Genomic DNA, 18,544 nt, shown 5'->3' with positions numbered 1-18,544 from the left:
TGAACTCACACTTCTCTCTCCAAAACTTATATATATATATATATATATATATATATATATATATATATACATACATACACTGAATACTTTAAATCTTATTATGAACCCATTTAGGACATGAAGAAATACAATCGAAAATACATATAATTTTATATTGAAAAAAGCATGGAAATTGGAAAATAATTTACAAGATAGGAATGAGTAATCTGGAAAATAATAATGATAAAAAGAGCTATCATTTTTGAGCACCTTAACAGTGTCAGACACTGTACTAGGATCTTTACATTCATTTACTAACTTTGATCTCACAAGAGTTTAAAAGGAGATTCTATTATCATTTCAATTTTCGAGATGAAGAAACTGAGGCTGAGACAGACTAAGGCAACATACTAGAGGTCATTATACAGCCGGGAAGTAGCAGAGTTAGGAAATGAACCAAGACTGTGAAATCAGACTTTAGACTACTGACAGCCTGGTCAGAAGCCACTCTACCTAGAAGGTACTTTTGTTTGTTTTTACAAAGTCAAAGGTGAAATTAATAACTCGGGGGGGGGGAGGGTGGTTCTCATGAATGAGAAATCATTTCCTGAATTAGAGCAAGATATGAATTTGTATTCACCCTCCCAGAAAGGGTTTTCACCCTAGCTTTGCACACACTTTTATCACAGCTTAAAACAGCAGATGGCTCTCTTGCGTTTTCTTTCCCTTACCTCCTTGATCTGTAAACAACTAAACAGCGTTTTGGGGAGGTAAAAGAAAAACACAGGGATTAAGCTAAGGGACCTTGATTATCCCAATGTTGCCTCCACCCCAAGCTCCCTTAAAACAGGAAACCACACACACACACACACACACACACACACACACACACACACAGGCTTGTGAAATTCACAGTCTGCATAGACGCCCTGAGTCTGAGAACCCTGCGGTCCCCCACGCTGTGCCCGGGCGGAAAGCATCAGGAAAGAAAGAGTATTTCTCGTTATCAAAGAGCTGAAAGGCTTGATGCTACGAGGAGTGTTATTAATGTTAGTGGAAGCTGTGAGGATTAATTTCCTTTCCACCTTGAAAAAAAAAAAAAAAGGTGGAAAGCTGCTTTTAAGAGAGGAGAGTATCAGAGACTCTCCTAGCCAGCCAGCGCTCCTCACTCAGGGGAACCTGCTTTTGCTAAGAGAGCTACCCCAAGGCCGGGTCAGGATCTCTGTCCGCGGTGCTGAATCGCAGCCTTATCCGGAGGGTACTGAACAGTGAAAGGAGGGGTCTGAAGGAGCCAAAAAACCGACCTCCCAATTAATTACCCAATCCAAAGAGCTGGGGAAAAGACTGCATTATAAGAAAATGCCTGGAAAGGAAATCATTAACACAGATATAATAAGAAGAAGCTTAATCTTAATCTGTCCAAATTAATATAGCAGACACATATGTCATAGGGTAAAAAAACCTTTCAAGGCAAACTAGATTATGTTGTACTAGATGTAAGAGGTCATTGTACTTAACGTTTTGCTTCTTTGAAAAACTCACCACTTGCTTTAGATAAATATGTTTATTTTAATTGTAAAGTCATTTGGAAATTCCAATCTATAAAGTCTGAAATGTCCAAATGACCTTTCTTCAATAATGTAAGGCAGGAGTACCTACTCTTTATGTTGATTGGTATTTATTTCAGTGAATTTTTAAAAAGACACACTTAAATAGCCATTCTTTGCAGAATGACCCTTCCTTTTTTAGCAGGAACGTGGCAAAACAACATAAATACACACTTAGTGAAAATATAAGAACGCAGACACTAAAACAGAAAACAAAGTGGTAGAGACAGAGCAAAATAGTTAAAACACCTCTTTACTTTTACTATCTCATGGGTTATTACGGTTTACAAATTTCTGGCAAAATTACTTCTGCTTATTCCTTTTAATAATTGTGGTTGTTTTGTAGATATAACACAGCAAGGTTTTGAAAATGAGCTTACAGAGTATGTTCTTAAATGTTAAATATAATATACATCATCCTAAAGCCAATGATAATTGCATTGGACCCAAATCTACACACTTCCTTTAAATTTTCTTCCACCAAAGAAACTTACTAGTTAATGTGGAGTAAATGCAATGAGTAACAGATGAGAACTAATTGCTTACATGGAGAGGCTGTGGATAAGTTCTATAGAGCAGAAGGTGTCTAGTCTGTAATCAACCCTCGGATGAGCTTCTCCCACTTGCCTGGTTGCAAGTCTTTGTGGGACTTAACTGCCTATTCCTGAGACAAAGAGAACGTGTGTGTTGGTCAAGAACTGTTCCTAGGACTGCTTCCAGAGTGTGCCTCTCCTCTCTCCAGCTCTAAACAGTCACCACCGAAGTGATTGTTAAAAATCTCTTGATTACCAGATGAATCTTCTTTCTTCCATCCTTCCTAACACTGGATTGTGAGAAGTCTAGTTTTTGCATTTCTTTTCTTTACCTTCCTGTAATGACAAAGCCAAACAGCTTAAAGGGAAGAGGAAAAGGTACTAAACCACAGGAGCAAATTCTACACTTGGCTCTGTCACTCCGAGTGTATCCTAGAAACCACAGATCTGTACTCATCCAAGCATGAAGTGTTTCTCTCTCAACCTTCCTTCCTAGGGTGCCCTCCACTTGCTCCCTTCCTCTTGGACCTTTATATTTTCAGTTATCCAAGACAGAACACTGCCAGGACACAGACAGGAAGTCAAGGGGAGGAGGCAGCAGCTGTTGTATTTGAATTTCAGACACAGTTCATATGGCTTCGCTCCCTGACAGAGCTTCTCTACCCGGGGACGCCAAAGACAACAGCTCAAATTGGAGTGTTCCTCAGTCTGGCTGCTTTTTGTTGTCCCTGGAATACTGTGACACCGTCCCCCACCCTTAATATTTCTGCGGTGACTTCTTCAGTGTGCTATCGGGCAATTATCCTCTCCAGCTGCTGCTTTGTAGCAGCTACAGCGGCTGGCATCTCTGAGTGCTAGAGAGCAAATTTGGGAAAGGGGTCTTTCCATACGTACAACCTTAGCATAGCTTCTCACCTTCCCCACCCCCCTCCTTTTTGCTCGGTGTTATGGTCTCAAAATGACAGCAAGAGGGAGAGTCCAGCAAGTTTGGGTAGACTGGATAAGGAGTGGAGGCGCCTCCCTCCTCGGGACACACTCTCCTCCCTGCTTCCTCCTCCTCCTTCCTGGGGTGGAGGGGTTTCGGCGCTGAAGGGATTAGCAGGGAGGGCGGAAACCACCTCGCCCTCCAACCGCAGCCCAGAGTTTCTGGGGACCAGGAGACACGTTAAGATTCAGAAGCCCTGGCCAAGCCGCGGAAGCCTCGGAAACCTGCGAGTTTCATCTAAGAAAAAGCGCACCGATATTCCTTCAACCCCACCTGCTCTGGCTCAGCCTCTTAGCACCCCACCCCCCTGGAATCCATTTTAGCTTTCTATTATTATTATTATTATTATTATTATTATTTTAAATCATTACTATATATATATATATATATATATATATATATATATATATATTCTTTCTGAAGAAAGACATAGGAGGGGAACGGGAGGGAGGTGTAGTGGGGTGGGAACGAAGCGCTTTGATTAGAGATCTCCGGGGAGAAGATTGCTCTCCCCAGATGCTGATTTCCAAAGCACTTGACAATCACCGGCAGAACCCGAGAGCGGGCGGCGGCGGCGGCACCGGCGGCACCGGCCGGGGGGCAGCGCAAGCCCGGCGCTGAGTCCTGCCTAGCCTGCCCTAGACGGACGCACGCGCCGAGACCCGGCCGGGACCTGCCCTCCATCCAGTGCCCTGGAAGAAGGCAGCGGGCTCTACCTCCAGCCCGGGAGGGGGGCGAGGCAAGAAGGCAGTGCGAGTGGCAGTGGCGGCCCCCGAGAGGGCTCCGGCGGCGCGCGGTGAGAGGCGGTGCCCGCAGCCCCGGCCCCACTCCCGGCTCCGACGCGGCCGGGAGGCGGCCGACACGACCTCGTCTCCCGGGGCTCGCCCCGCCGCGTCCCGGGAGCACCTGCGCGCCCGGCCCGGCACTCCGCGGAGAGGGCGATGGGTCCGAGTCGGGACTGAGCGCCCCTACCCCTCTCCCCAGCCCCTCGGGCCTCTTCCCCCCGCCTCGTCCAGGGCGAGCCGCCGTCTGCGCCGCCCTTTCCCTCTCCCGTGTCCCCAGCTCCCCTACCCTCGGTCCCCTCCCTCCCCGGACCCATTCCCGGGGCCACCATGGCCGCGGCCATCGCCAGCGGCTTGATCCGCCAGAAGCGGCAGGCGCGGGAGCAGCACTGGGACCGGCCGTCTGCCAGCAGGAGGCGGAGCAGCCCCAGCAAGAACCGCGGGCTCTGCAACGGCAACCTGGTGGATATCTTCTCCAAAGTGCGCATCTTCGGCCTCAAGAAGCGCAGGTTGCGGCGCCAAGGTCTGTGTGGGTCACTGTTGGGAGGTGCGCCCCCGGATCTCTCCCATCTCCCCACCTGCCTGGTGCCTCTTCGGGCTCCCCCTTACCTCCCTCCGTCTCTCAGTGCCCCACACCCCCTAAGTCCCCTTCCGAGCGCTCCGAGCGCCTTCCGCCTGCCCGTGGGAGCTGGGAACCTGCTCTCAGGCAACCTGTAGCCACTGAAAACCCCGCCAGGAGCCGGCAAGTTGGCCCGCTCTTCGCCGGCTGCCTCTTGCTCCCCGAGTCTCATGTGGGCTGGCTTCCAGGGAAAATCTTTCTACTCTGGGGGGTCTTGGCTTCCCCCGGGGATATAGCGTCTGAGTCTAGAATGCTAGGGAAAGATCCCCGCAGCACCTCGGGGTCTCGCTGGCTGCTTCCAGTCTGATCCGAGGGGTCATGAATTTGTGTGTCTGGCCTCACTTGGCCTCCCAGCTCTCCTGGAAACATCCTAGGGTCCCAGACCTTGGCGAAATGTGGCGATCTCCACCGCGCCCTCCGCAGGGGCCGGTGTCTGAGAAGTGAGTAGAGGGTGTGTGTGAACTAAGGGCTGGTTCAATTGAGATTTACCCAAACGCTGCTAAGCCGGCAGCACTGAGCGCGCTGAAGCCTGAGGTCACATCTTGGGATGCGGAGAGGGGCGCAGCGTGAGGAAGCATGAGCCCGAATTGGGGAGGGGGGTTGGCGAGGTACATACATCCCTAACATGTTTCAGTTTAAATTCAAGGACTCACGAATTACATGAGGCAAAACAAGCAGTTACTACATACAGATGACTAGAATAGTTGCCTTACTATACATCTTTTTTTTTTTTTTTTTTTTTTCGAGAAACAACTAGTGCCCAGCATGACCTGCTTTTGCTGCTGTAAAATGTCAGGGTCTGAGAAGGCAACTTAGGAGCCGGAGCCCCGCGGCTTTTGTTCATCTCTGCTTGCTTCCACATCCAGTTGCTAAGGGCGATTGTTTTGAGACTATGTGGGGTGTTCTGTGGGAGAAATGGGGCTTGCTTGCTTTTCATAATTAAGGAGGCTTGGCAGGAAACATCGAAGAATATATTTACATTAATAGGAGTATATGTTTGCCCAGCACGTTATATTCTTGGTGCCCAGCTGTATTTGTTTTAAATACCCTGTTGTTCCAAACACAGGGGACAGAAGCATATGTTTTACATGTGTATCCATGTGAGTGTGTGTGTTCTACACATTTGCAAATTTATGACCAAAAGTTTTAATGCTTGTTTGTTTTTCTTTTTTTTTTTTAAGGCCATAGCTATATGGTTTTAAAGGACAAGAGCTTATCATGACATTGGAAATTGGAGATTATTTGCTCTTAGAATCAAACTTAAAAGGCAAACATTGGAGGAAAATTAGAATGGCAGTTCTAAGGGAGATAAAATTATACAGATATAATACCTAATTGCATAAATATAATATGACTTAATGAAGTATTTGGGGACAATATTTTCAAATGAGTGTAAAAGCTATTAAGAAAAATGGGTTTTAATTTTCCACTTTAGCCTAGAGCCTTATCCAGCAAACCTTTGTATTATAAGAGCAACTCAGTTGTTCTAAACATTGTTGATCCATGAAGGGTCACATTATCATGACTTAGAGTGTTTGCTTTGCCCCCCTTTTTAAATCAGATTATGTTTTAGAACACAGTTTTCACCAGGTAGAGCTCCAAATATGCCATCTACTTGAAGTAAATAAACCTATTCTCTTCTAAATAAGATTACTCTGATATAAACAATGATTAAAACTTACTGTGTCTTCTTTAAATATACAACCAGCAGATAATTTTATAAATATGGACAATACATGTTTTGTCATAGTATGAAGGAGGGTGTGCTTTACGCTTCTGTATTATAAGATGGGGATATACTTTTTTTCCAGGTATGGGAAGATATCTGAGTTTCCTAATGGTCTGTTATACCATTTCAACCCTGACTGCTCTCTTGGTATTCATGAGTTCAAAATGATATGCGTGCATCAATGATCTGTAAGAAAAACATATTTGAGGTCACTTTTGCTCTCTTATTTTCCATGGGAAAATGGAACAGAAGATAGGCTAAAAAGAAATGTGATCAAGACCTTTCCTTTTATTGTCTTTATATTTCTCATATATAAAGAAATATATTCTCTTGTGAAGAAAAATATAGATATATCCCTGGAACATCAAACATTAATTTGTTATTACTAATTGAAGCAAAATCAATATTAAAACTTTATATTATATAAATTATATATTGATATATAATTATATGATTTTATATTACATATAACCATAACTATATATGTGTATGTGTGTGTATATATATATATATATATATATACATATATATATTTGTTTCAGTATTTAATTAAATGATCTTTAAGAAAATATTTTTAAGCAAAGTTACCTTTACCTCCAAACTCACTCTTTGAGTAAGAATTGCCCTCAGGAAATTTTAAAAATCTGATTTGTTCATTTAAAGATACCACTTTTAGGTACAACAATTTCATATATCTTCATACTGAAATGTCATTGATCTGACAAAGAGTTATTGAATCTTCTTAATATGTCAGGTTCTGTTCTAGGTGTTCTGTATAGAGCAATGAGTAAAACAAATGAAGTCCCTTCCGTCATGGAGGTTACAAATATGGGGTAGAAAGTCATTGCATATGGAAAGGAACAAATTAATAAGAAATTAGGAAACTGAATGTCCTATAAAGAACAAAGAGGGCTGAGGTGGAGGCTTCAGGGGCAAGGGAGGTGGAGAGAAACTTGATTAGATCAAGCATGCAGGGTGGGCCACACTGAGAACTCCAGGTTGAGAGCTGACATCTGAGAAGAACAATGGAAGCCACTGAGTTGGGGCTTCGAGAGAAGCAGAGGAGGTATAGACACTAAGTACACTGTCATCCTGTATTGTAGGCCATTTTGGCTGAAGTTTACATTTCAACAGGTAAATTCAAATACATTTGACATGTTGGCAAACAAAAAATTGCTCCACATTTTGTGTTTTGAGAAGAGTAATAGACATATATATCTTAAATGTAGGGCCTTTTTTTCCCTTTTCATGCTTTTTAAATTAGGAATTTATTTAATATAATGATATGGCTTATATTTACTTATGTGTTTTTATTTTAGCTCTATCCCCCACTCTGATCATCTCCCCCCCCCCGCCGGCCCCCCCACCATGGAAGGGTCATTTTTGTACCAATTGAGTACCTGTTGTACCATTTTGTCCTCTTGTAAATGACAGGAATTTACAAGATGGCTTTGGTGATTGTGTGGGAACCCTGAGTACCCCACCTTTCCAAATTTATCTCTCTACCTTCCTTACCTCCACAGACTCCAAACACCTTTCAAAGTTCCCAAAATTAGCCACATGCTTTCAAATCCCTGTTCTTTTGTTTGTGCTTTACTCTGTGTATAGAATCGTCTGTCTTCTATTTTCACCTGTTGAAATTGTCTCCATTTCTTAAAGCTTAGAGAAAATGCCATCACCTCTAAGAAGTCTTCCCTCATTGTGGTGAAGTAAGAATACTCCTCTTGTGGCATTTTATACCTCACTGCCATTGTTTATGCCTGAAAATAATTAATTGTGCCACATCCCAAGATGTGATTGATTGTCTTTCAGAGCAAAGTCTGTGTTTTCTGCACTTTCATAGACTCTCAAATCTTGATCGAGTGTCTGCCATGTCCTAGGTACTTGGCATTGCCCTTGAATTGAAGTGAAATAAGGAAGGTACCAGATCCAAAGATAAAAGAATGTCACTGAACCACAGTGCTCTAAATAGACCATTTTAAAAGTATATATTTTCAAGTATATATTTCACTTTCTCTCTCCCTCTCTTCTCTCTCTCTCTCTCTCTCTCTCTCTCTATATATATATATATATACATATACACATGTATATATGTATATACACGTATACACACACACACACACACACACAGAACTTATCTCCTTTTTTAAGGGACTAGGGTGATTACATATTTGTGAGTTATTCTCAAAAATCCAAGAATATGACCAACCTCACTTTAAGGCTTAACTAATTTATGAAAATAGATATTTATGATATCTATTAATTTAGCTAAAGAAAGAAGAGGACACAAGGAAACCAATAATTTGTAAATAGCTTTTTTTAGAATCTTAACTTTTTTTTATTGAAAGTGAAAATTCAAATAGAAACTACAAGCAATGATATATAATGAACACTTTATCCTAAAAGTTCTATATTTTTGTTTTTAATTTTTAAACCAAAACAAGAAACTTTATTCTTGTAAGGCAATACCCTCTCAAATTTTTTAGTGTGGCTAATACAATTGTTTCTTGAAATCTACTTTTTTTTTGGCTACCGTCATAGGAGCCATGGTATCATGTGTCATGTATGTTTTAATCAGTAGTTGTGTGGGTTTCTTACTAACACATTTTACCTAAAATAAATTACAGGATGTCTTAAGAAACAAGAAGTGAAAAGGAGCTACTTAAAATTTGTTTTCAAGTTATTCTGTAATGTAAAAAGCAGAGATATTTGTACACCTACATCAACAAACCTGCTTTGCTCTAGTGGGATAGTGAAACCCATCAGTTATAAAAGTGGTCTTCTTGCCAAATGTTATGTAAGGGAAGGTGTGACCACCTTCTCAGGAAATAATCAATAGCAAAGAGTAATCAATCAAAAGACCATTGTTCTTTGTGCTACTGCTTCAGAGCCATTACCCCGTGAAAGTACAGACTACCTGCTTACGTGGGCTGTTTAGGTCAAAATAAAACAAGAGAATATTTTCCCCCCTACGTATCATCCTTCTTTTCTTTGGGAAGTGTATTTTTTTAGTTTTCTAAGGTCATGTACATGGGAGTCTTCCTACTTGTCTTTTGATAATACCTGTTGCTAACTTGTTGACAATCAGAATTTTATTATTTGTTAGCTGCATTAAGGTAAGACAAAATCATAGATTTTTTTCTAAATTGAGACGTCTAATTTTTTAACAAGGATATTTTGTCAAATGTAGAGTTTTCTCTACATTTCCTAAATGAGAGACCTTATGGGAATGTTGCTGAATTGATAAACAAAACAATGTTTGAGATTTTTTAAAAAGTTGACCTTGCTTGCTTATGCATTTCTTCTTAATTATTGTAATTTCAACCTTGCACATTTTCACTAGGTGTCTGAAAATGGTCAATACCATAGTGGTGCAATAAATTAAGAAATGATGCAGTGAATGAAGTGTAAGATAGCATAGTAGCTTAAGTAAGATGTGAGTAAGTTTAGGTAAGATGATTTGCTTTGGGTTGAGTTAGATTCATAGATTGAGTTTACGTGTATTGAGAAAATAATACTGTTTAGTAGTGAAGAAATCCTTTGACATTTTGTCATAAAAGATTTCAGGAGCGCCAGTCCCCCTAAATTCCCCACCAGGTTACCATTATTAATTACCGGTTTCACTTTACATTTCAAATTACTAGAATTATTAGTGTAGTTCTACGTTTAGCCCACAAATTTAATTATTTTCATAATGATTTTAATCTATATAATGTTACCATAAGAAAATTGTTTTCAGGTAGACATGAACCTCTCCTCCCCTCTCTTCAGTGTAAAATGATGTCTTTTAGATTTTATTTGCTTAGCTTCAAAATAATGGCAGGAATTCAAAGGAAAAGGTAGATGACATTTTTCAGTCTGATTAATCTACTTAGTTTTGTGAATCTAGGTTTGTTTCTAGGTATATTTTGTATTAATTTCTCCCCCAATAGTGAGAAGCTTTAGCCAAAACAGACTATGATATTTCAATAAGAAAAATTTGTATATGATGTTTTAAATGTTGTCACTAGCATTCAAGTGGAAAAACACAAAAACAAAAGCATAATGGTAAACTCAAACATATAAAAGACAATTTTAGCAAGATTGATGCAATTTAAAGTCAATCACAGTGTGTTAGCATGACTAGAAACAACTAATTTAGAAATTTTACCTATAAAGATTCCAATGTTCATTTTAAGAAACTCAGATTATGTGGCTATGTTACTATTTAGTGTTTACTGGAAGGATAGCAGTAGGGAGTGGTAGTAGGAATCTAGACACCTTATAAAAACATTTTATGATAGTTATTACTTTGTCATTCAGACAAAAGACTCTTTTCATAAAGCTGTATTGTGTGAAATATTTTTGTGTGTGTTTCAACCTTCACTCTCATGGTTCCTGGCTATCAAGTTTAATGGGGACCCTGATGGTATGACAGGATCATATGTATGATGGGGTATAGCCACTTAAAAGTCAGTGTCTTACCAGTGCCTGGCATATAAATAACATTGCACAAGAATTCATTGAATGAATGAAAAATTGTATTATTTCTCAAGATATACATGTAACATAGAGTGACTGTTGAAATCACTGCCACATAGCAATGGTTATCATTGACTGGACATTTATTAATATATTTATCACCTGCCTGTATGGCACTCTGTGTCAGGCACTCTCACACTGAGTACTATCTCATCCTTACAACAAATCTATATGGTAGGTACATTACATTATCTATCCATTGATACCCTAAATTACCTATTAATGGATGATACACTAATACTATCTACCCATCCATTTTATAAATGAGGAATCTGAAACAAACAAAAAATGTTTGAGTAAATTGCCCAAGTTCATATATCTTCAAAGAGTGGAGCTGAGATTGAAACCCAGGTTGCCAGGCCGACACCAGAGTCCCTGCTCCTAACAAATCCCAGTTCTCAATTGTCACATACTTTATTTCTTATCTCAATTAGGTGAGATACTTCACCATTTTGCAGCACAAAGGAAACTGAGGCTCAAGGAATTTGCATTTTGCCAAAAGACTTAACACCGAGCAAATAACACAAACAGATTTCAAAAACAAATCTGCCTGTCCCTAAATCCTCTATTCTCCCCCTACTTTACCCTTCCCATTCTTCATAATGTTGTGAACTCATAATTAATGAAAGACACCTAACTTTAAGGCATGTAGTAGACATTCAATGTATATATCTGTTGATTGGATTCAAGGAATAGTGTATTATTAACTTTTTAAAATTGAGGATGTAAGAAAGCTTGCCTGGAAGTGGAGACATTTGTGGGTTTTGGCAATTTTGCCATGATGTTTTTCACATAGAGATGTAGCTTTGATTTCCCAACAAGTGTTTGGATGAGACATGAATTTCATGTTAAGTCTTTCATTAATTTTTTATTAATTTTCCTAGATTATATATTTTAGACATTTCTCATTTCTAATGAGATGTTTATTGGTTACATTCCTTATTGCCTCATTGTACATGATAAACTAAAGCAAACCACTAAGATTACAGAGTCATAAATTAATCATGAAAATTTCAGACTGTTAGAAACCTAGAGACCGTGTGTTGTATGCTGCTTTTGAATTAACACAGTGGTTCATATGTATTTTCTAATGAGTTCTCAGATCTTGTTCTTAATACTGATGCCAGAAGAACATAAGGTAGTCAAGTCTAATTTGGGTGTAAATTGTATTATTCGCTTTATAAAAATTGCACATGGGTGAATATTTATCTCTGAAACAAACTTACAAATCTAGTCATATGTTATTTGGATATTTTATTGACTTATATGGCTTTTATTTTCTTGTTTACCTTACTTAATAGTGAAATGAATTGGTTAATCCAACTGTCAACCTACTTTGTGTCTGCACATACACAGATGGTTTCAGCTGAAGAGAAAACATGCATACACATGGGTTGTTCCTACTTTAAGTTCGTAGTCAATTACATCAAGTGGGCCCTTGGTACATTTAACAAAAAATCACTTTCTACTTAACCAGATGATTTTCATACCTTCTCTCTTCCCTGTCTCTTGTACTTCCTCCCCCATACCCCTCTCAACTATGCTCTTACTTCTATATTTCTCTGAGAAAATAGAAATAATGAAAAATAATGAAAAATAAATTTTCACACACTTCACTACTGCCTATCTGCGTATCTAACCATTTACTCCTTTTTCTTCCTGAACTTAGAGATGAATTCTTAATACTCCTATTTAAAATTAAGACCTCGTCAAATTGAGGGATAGATCCTTTCTCCTTCTCAGGGACACCAGTGCAATAGTGCCCCTCTCTCTTCTGCATCATATAATCTTCATATCTTACAGTATAATTCTCATCAAAATATAAATATGCTGTGACCTATCCCATCTTAAAAAGTAATCTCCTCATGATTATGCATTCTTCTCTAGCTATTAAACCAATTGTCTTTTGTCAGCAAAACTCCTTGAAAAATAGATCTCCAATTTCTCTTCTCCTGTAATCTCTTGAACCCTTTCTAAATCAGGTTTTTGCTCCCACCGATAAGCTGTTCTTCTTAAGGTCTCCAACAACCTACAAGTGGTCAGACCCAAAGGTTTAATCTTTTAGCCCTTAATCCTATTTGTACAGCACTTGAAATTCAACTTTTCATAATAAACTTGTAGTTTTTACTACAATTAGGTAAAGTCAGCATCAAAATACTTTTAACATATCTTTACCCCATGAAAACCATTCGTGCTGATCATCTCTTCCCAGTTATGATAGGTCTGTATTTACAATTATGATAACATGTTAACTATTGCGATCATACAACATGACACCCTGCCAAACCCTATTAGTACTCAGTTGGCACTCAGGTACATTCATTAGAAGGCAATGCTTAATGTTTCCTTACTTGGGAAGAACATTATTTTCATCACATATATTTGTATTGGGTCCGAGCGACCTGTCTTCATAAAACAGAGAATTTGAATCGTCTAAGAGTTAGTCTTTCCTTTTTTGTCTTTGCATTCAAATATAATAGATTTGTGATTAAGTAACCACTGTTTTACAAAATCTTGAATTACTAGCATAGCCAGTAGTGATTGGAAAATTAAAATATTTGGTTAATTTGCTTAATGATAAACATCACTCATATTCAAGCATTATACAGAAAGAAATAGTTATAAATGTAAGAAGGGCCATTTAACAGTTCATTTTCTGTATATGAAATGCTTTCACTGATATATTCAGTTTTAAGTAATGTTAATGGGTTCTCTTACGTATCTACCTATTGTATGTAGATACACAGTTATGTGATCTGGTGACAAAGTTAAGGTTACTTTGTTACATTTGCATTTTTGATTAAAAAAAACCCCTGTTGGAATGACAAACAGCTTTTGAGATAGGAGAAGAGCAAAGTGCTGGCAATTAGAACCAGGGAGTAAATTCATAGAGTTCTATTATTTCCTCTTGTTGGATTATCCAAGGCAAGATGTACCACCGAGTTCAGTAACTACGATGTGAATATAGTGTCTTTTCTCAGGAAACTCTTGAATGTCTGATGGGCAATTGTTCATTTTCTTCAGAATCCAGTGATTTTCTCCTTTTTGAAAACATCTTTAAAATAGTCAGAATTTCATCGCTTGATGTCTTTTTATTCCTTCACATGCCTCATTTTATCTCTTTAAATTTATGTAAATAATTTCTGCCTAGCCCTAGCTACATTATGCCCTTTAAATATTTGTTCATGGCTTTTTATCCTCCTTAGCATTTGGCCAACTTACAATTGTTTAACTCTATTAATCTCTCTGCATAAGTAAATGCCACGAGCACCTTAATCATTTCTGTGGCTTACATTGTTCAATAATTACCTCATCCTTATGCCAGCAAATGACATGGAAGCTGTTTTCATGAAGAGAATTTCATGCTGAGGCCAGCCTTGGTGAGGAGAAGATGGCATCTTCCGTTTCCCTTCTCTCTGGGGCCGGGTTCTGCCTTGAATGGAGGGATGAGGAAATTGGACAAGTCTACACAAGACAGAAGTATTTGTCTTGGCTTCATGCCTGACCAATTAAAGAAAAAAGCAGGGAAAGTAATCAAACATCTTTCCTGCATCTGCTAGGATTAGAAGCATTATATCCCACATCTCTTACTTCTCCCAGTGATAGGAAATAGGTGGTATTATTTTCATGTTCATGGATGAGAGGAAATGAAGTAATTTTTCCAGAGACTTGTATTTGGCAGAAGTAGTATTTGAATGCAGTTCAGGTCTAACTGATATAGGGTGTATATTTTTAGAATTGACCCAGCGGATCTTAGATGATAATAGTTTTCAGCATTATATCCCAGTGTCTTCCTAGATTTATCCCCCGGATGGGCTAGAATGTCAACCACAAGGTTTTCCTCTGTTCGTTCTTACAGGTTCCAGATGGGGGAACATGGGTGCTCCAGTGGCTGCGAGGGCCAGTGTTGTCACACCCATGATAACCACCTCCCACAGAAGTGTGTCTTTGGCTCTGCCTCTACTTTTCATTTCCATATGATGCTTGGGACACCAGGTCAACACATTGTAGAGAACAGCAGAGCTCAGACACATTCATTCCGTAGTCTGTAGTCTCTTAGATTTTCTTTTTGGAGTGAGCCACCACAGACTGCGTGGCAATGCTGAAGTTTTCCTATAAGGTTTGGAATATTTTATGTTTGTCAATTTTGATATTCTTCATCCCCAGGCCTTTGCATTTTGGAAAATTGTGAAAGTAATAAAAGCTGCTGAAGTTTCAAGAATATGGAATTAATAAGCAAAGTTTTCCTCTTCCTCTGCTACTGCTGCTGAGCTAACACAATTTTTAATCATTAGAAATGTCCCTGGTATCCAAATGCTCCCATGACTGTTTTCATTTTACTTTCTGGATGCTTTATTGTTGTGTGGTCAAGTGAAACAGACTCAAGGTACAATATTAAGCACTTTTTTGCAAGGTCTATGCCACTAAATCAGCCTAAAGGTAAAATTTTCATATCTGTGTGGGTTTTTCTTTTGCCCCATGACAGTAGCAAGAGATTACTTTAGCACCATCTCCCTACATTCATTAGTTTAGAGCATAAATATTCCTATTTGTTCACTTTTTGAAAAAGGAAACACAGCACTTTGTGACATCACAGCTGTTTAACATGAACTGAAATGTTATCGTTCTTGTCTGGCTTCATCCTGTTTGTTCTTCCTCGTTTTCTCCCCCTACACGATGCCTGTCATTGTCTTCTGAGGTAGGCTCGTTGATTTTTTTCTTAAAAAGTGAATGCAACGAAATATACCCCAATCTCACCTGCACTGCCTCTAGCCACTATCATTTCCCACGATCCCTGTACAGCCCAGCCCTCCCTACACACAGTGGCTCTGTGATGCCCTGGTCTTAATGGGAAGAGGGTGGACTCTGGCACCAGACAGAAGGCCTCCCTCTGCCTTCTACTGGCTGAGCAACTCAGAGGAGTCTGTGAATGTACAGGGACTTCTATGCAACCAGCAGGTCAGACAAGATGATTTGGGAGATATCATTTAGCTTTAAATTCTTTTTCTCACTTGTTTAGAAGCCCACATGGGCTGAGCCTTAAAAAATCAAGGCAGAGACAGGTTCCTTTGCACGGGTTTGTGCTTACATTAAAAGGCATCTATGGAACAGAACCAATCTTCTCAATGGTCTGTTCTCAGTGTCTGCTGCCCTATTCCCCTGCCCCAGAATCCCATCTCCTCAGTTCTTCTTCAGCCCTGTGCCTTCTGATTTACTTTGGTTCCATGCTTCCTCTTGGCTGTTTACTAATTACAGCCTGAAAACAGTTGGCTAATTATTTCTGTATACTATATTTATTCTGCCTCTTAAGATTTACAATCCAACAATCTTGTCTGTTGTTAAGTTTGAAACAATTGCATTTAAGAATCCTCTCTCACTGTGTGTGTGTGTTTGCGAGTGAAAAAGTATGTTGTACATGTGTGTAAATAAGAAAATTAGCGTGAAAAATGCTGTGTGATACAGATACAACCTGAAGCATAAAAACAAAGAACTAAGTATGTTTAATTCCAAATATATATATTTTTAAAAATTGGTGGCTCAGCTTCCCATCCCCCACCCCTGTAATTATTCCACTCTGTCCTTTGGCAGATAAAAGCTACTATTCTCCTAGATGCACTGGTGTGAATACTAAGACAGGAAATAAAAAAAAAAAGAAGACTGCTCAGGTCTCTAGTAAATGTCAGTTTAATGCCTCCCAGTACATCTAGAACTCAGTTCTTTCAGATAACTTGATCTGTTTTATCTTAACAAACCTCATTAACTTTTCTGGAGTTGGCATCTGCACAGAATTTTTTTTTTTTACAGCTTTAACACATAAGACCCAGTCGTACTAACAAGTAATCTAAAACCCATTTGAAAGGAATTAAAGCTTCAATGAGGAAATATAGAAACAGTGACAAGTCTAGAAAGAAAGGCATAACAAAATGAACACACACACACACACACACACACACACACACAAATATATATATACTTGCCACAATCATCATCTCCACAAGCATGATCTGCGACACGAACAAATGTTAAGGTGTGCATAGGAATTTCAATCTTCCATTTTAAGTTCTGTTAAGTAATATTGAACATATTCTTAAAGAACAGCATCTCATGCCCCTAAATAGCAATCAGCATGTATTTAAAGAGAGCAATAAAGGAAAGGAAATCAAACAAAAAAATAGGAAGTAATCTAGGTGGCAGCATTGGATGGACAAGAAAAATAAAACTGTTGGATATTAACCAATTAGAATTGACAGCAACAGCAAGTTCGCTTTGGAAGAGAAAGAAAAGCACTAAAGAAATGAGGTTCTCAATTTTAAGAGGTTGAATTTATCAAACATAGGAATAAAGCAATCGGATGTGTATCAAAAGTGCTGGTTTTGAAAGTAGGCCAGGCTGAGGTGCTTCTTCTAATTAGTGACGAGCTAATGAAACTTCAGAGCCTCAAAAACTATGACAAAGTTTGGAACAGGAAAAACATTCGTTTGTTAAAATCTCAGCAAATAGTAATTTTCCTAGTGAAGGAAATAATTATAAGCCAAGAGGATTCCTTTATGCTTCAGGGAGTTGGTTATTCTGTGGTTATTGGTACTGTATCCAAGGTGATTCCATTTAAAGAGTGCATTACACACAAGTGATTTGATTAAACATCCTGGTTTCATGGCTGTGGTATCAATATTGGCGGCAAGCATCTTGTTTCATGAGGGAAAATGTGGATGAACCATATACTGCGTATCCTGATGTGGGATTTCAAACTGCATTTAAGAAACTATATAACACAAAAAGGAATTTTTGATACTTGTATGTTGGGTTTATTCTTTTTTTTTTAAATGTTTTATTTCTGAGAGAGTGAGTGAGAGAGAAAGAGACAGAGCGAGACAGAGCGCAAGTAGGGGATGGGGCAGAGGGAGAGGGAGACACAGACTCTGAAGCAGGCTCCAGGCTCTGAGCTGTCAGCACAGAGCCCGATGTGGAGCTTGAACCCATGAACCATGAGATCATGACCTGAGCCAAAGCCGGACACTTAACTGACTGAGCCATGCAGGTGCCCAACAAGCAGAAGTCTTAATGCTGAGATTTTGTAGGTATTCCCCTGGCAAAGTGGTTGTATGTATCTGCTTCTGTTTAAGTATCTGTTACCTTGAATAATCTAAAGGGGTTGCTAAACTGATAAACCTGAGATATTCCTATTGTTGCGAGTAAATATAAGGCAACACATTTCTTAGCTCATCAAACTTGACCGTCGTCATCCACATTGAGCTTCACAAAAACTCTTTAACATAGGCAACATTATGCCTATTTTATAAATAAAAGAATGGAAACTTACAGATATTAGTAATTTTTCCTGGGTCTTATAGTCTGTATAATCAGGGTATGTAATAAGATTACAACCCTATATTTTTGGATATCTAGCATGAGGGCTGTTCCTTTATGATACAACTACCATCTTCCTTGAAGTCTTCTTGATAATGAATAAGAAAAATGTGTAGAGAACACTCTTTCCAGGTAGGGAACAAGCTGCAAGTTTTGAGAACATTCTTTCCAATCAGGGTTGGAAGTCACCCTGGGAAGTGGGAGGGAGATGCTAAGAATTACAGTTTTAGTTTATCTGGTCCCACGTCCTCTTTCCTATACATGCTTCAATTTAATTACAAACAATTTCACTCCATTTTTTTAAAAGGACTTTGTTCATGTTTATTGTTCATAAAATTTGCAAGACTATAAAATCCAGGAGACAATCTAACAGATTAAGTGTTCTTCCCCAGCTTTTGGGAGACGTTATCATTCTTCTTTT

General features: G+C 39.1%; 1 protein-coding gene across 5 annotated transcripts in view; it reads left to right on the top strand.

Moving 5' to 3' along the window:
- Positions 1-18,544, top strand: part of FGF14 (fibroblast growth factor 14) — a 612,765-nt gene that overhangs the window by 433,499 nt on the left and 160,722 nt on the right. Inside the window, exon 1 of one of the 5 annotated variants that reach the window (XM_053217684.1) lies at positions 4,105-4,409. The exons of the other annotated variants lie outside the window; for them this stretch is intronic. Within the exon in view, the coding sequence (XP_053073659.1) occupies positions 4,217-4,409 (193 nt within the window). The 5' untranslated portion in view covers positions 4,105-4,216. Of the gene's footprint in view, positions 1-4,104; positions 4,410-18,544 lie in introns of those variants that run through there. 5 annotated transcript variants of the gene reach the window in all.

Source organism: Acinonyx jubatus, chromosome A1 (genome assembly GCF_027475565.1).
Source record: "Acinonyx jubatus isolate Ajub_Pintada_27869175 chromosome A1, VMU_Ajub_asm_v1.0, whole genome shotgun sequence".
NCBI classification, from domain to species: domain Eukaryota; kingdom Metazoa; phylum Chordata; class Mammalia; order Carnivora; family Felidae; genus Acinonyx; species Acinonyx jubatus.
This window is presented reverse-complemented; position numbering and strand designations above follow the sequence as displayed.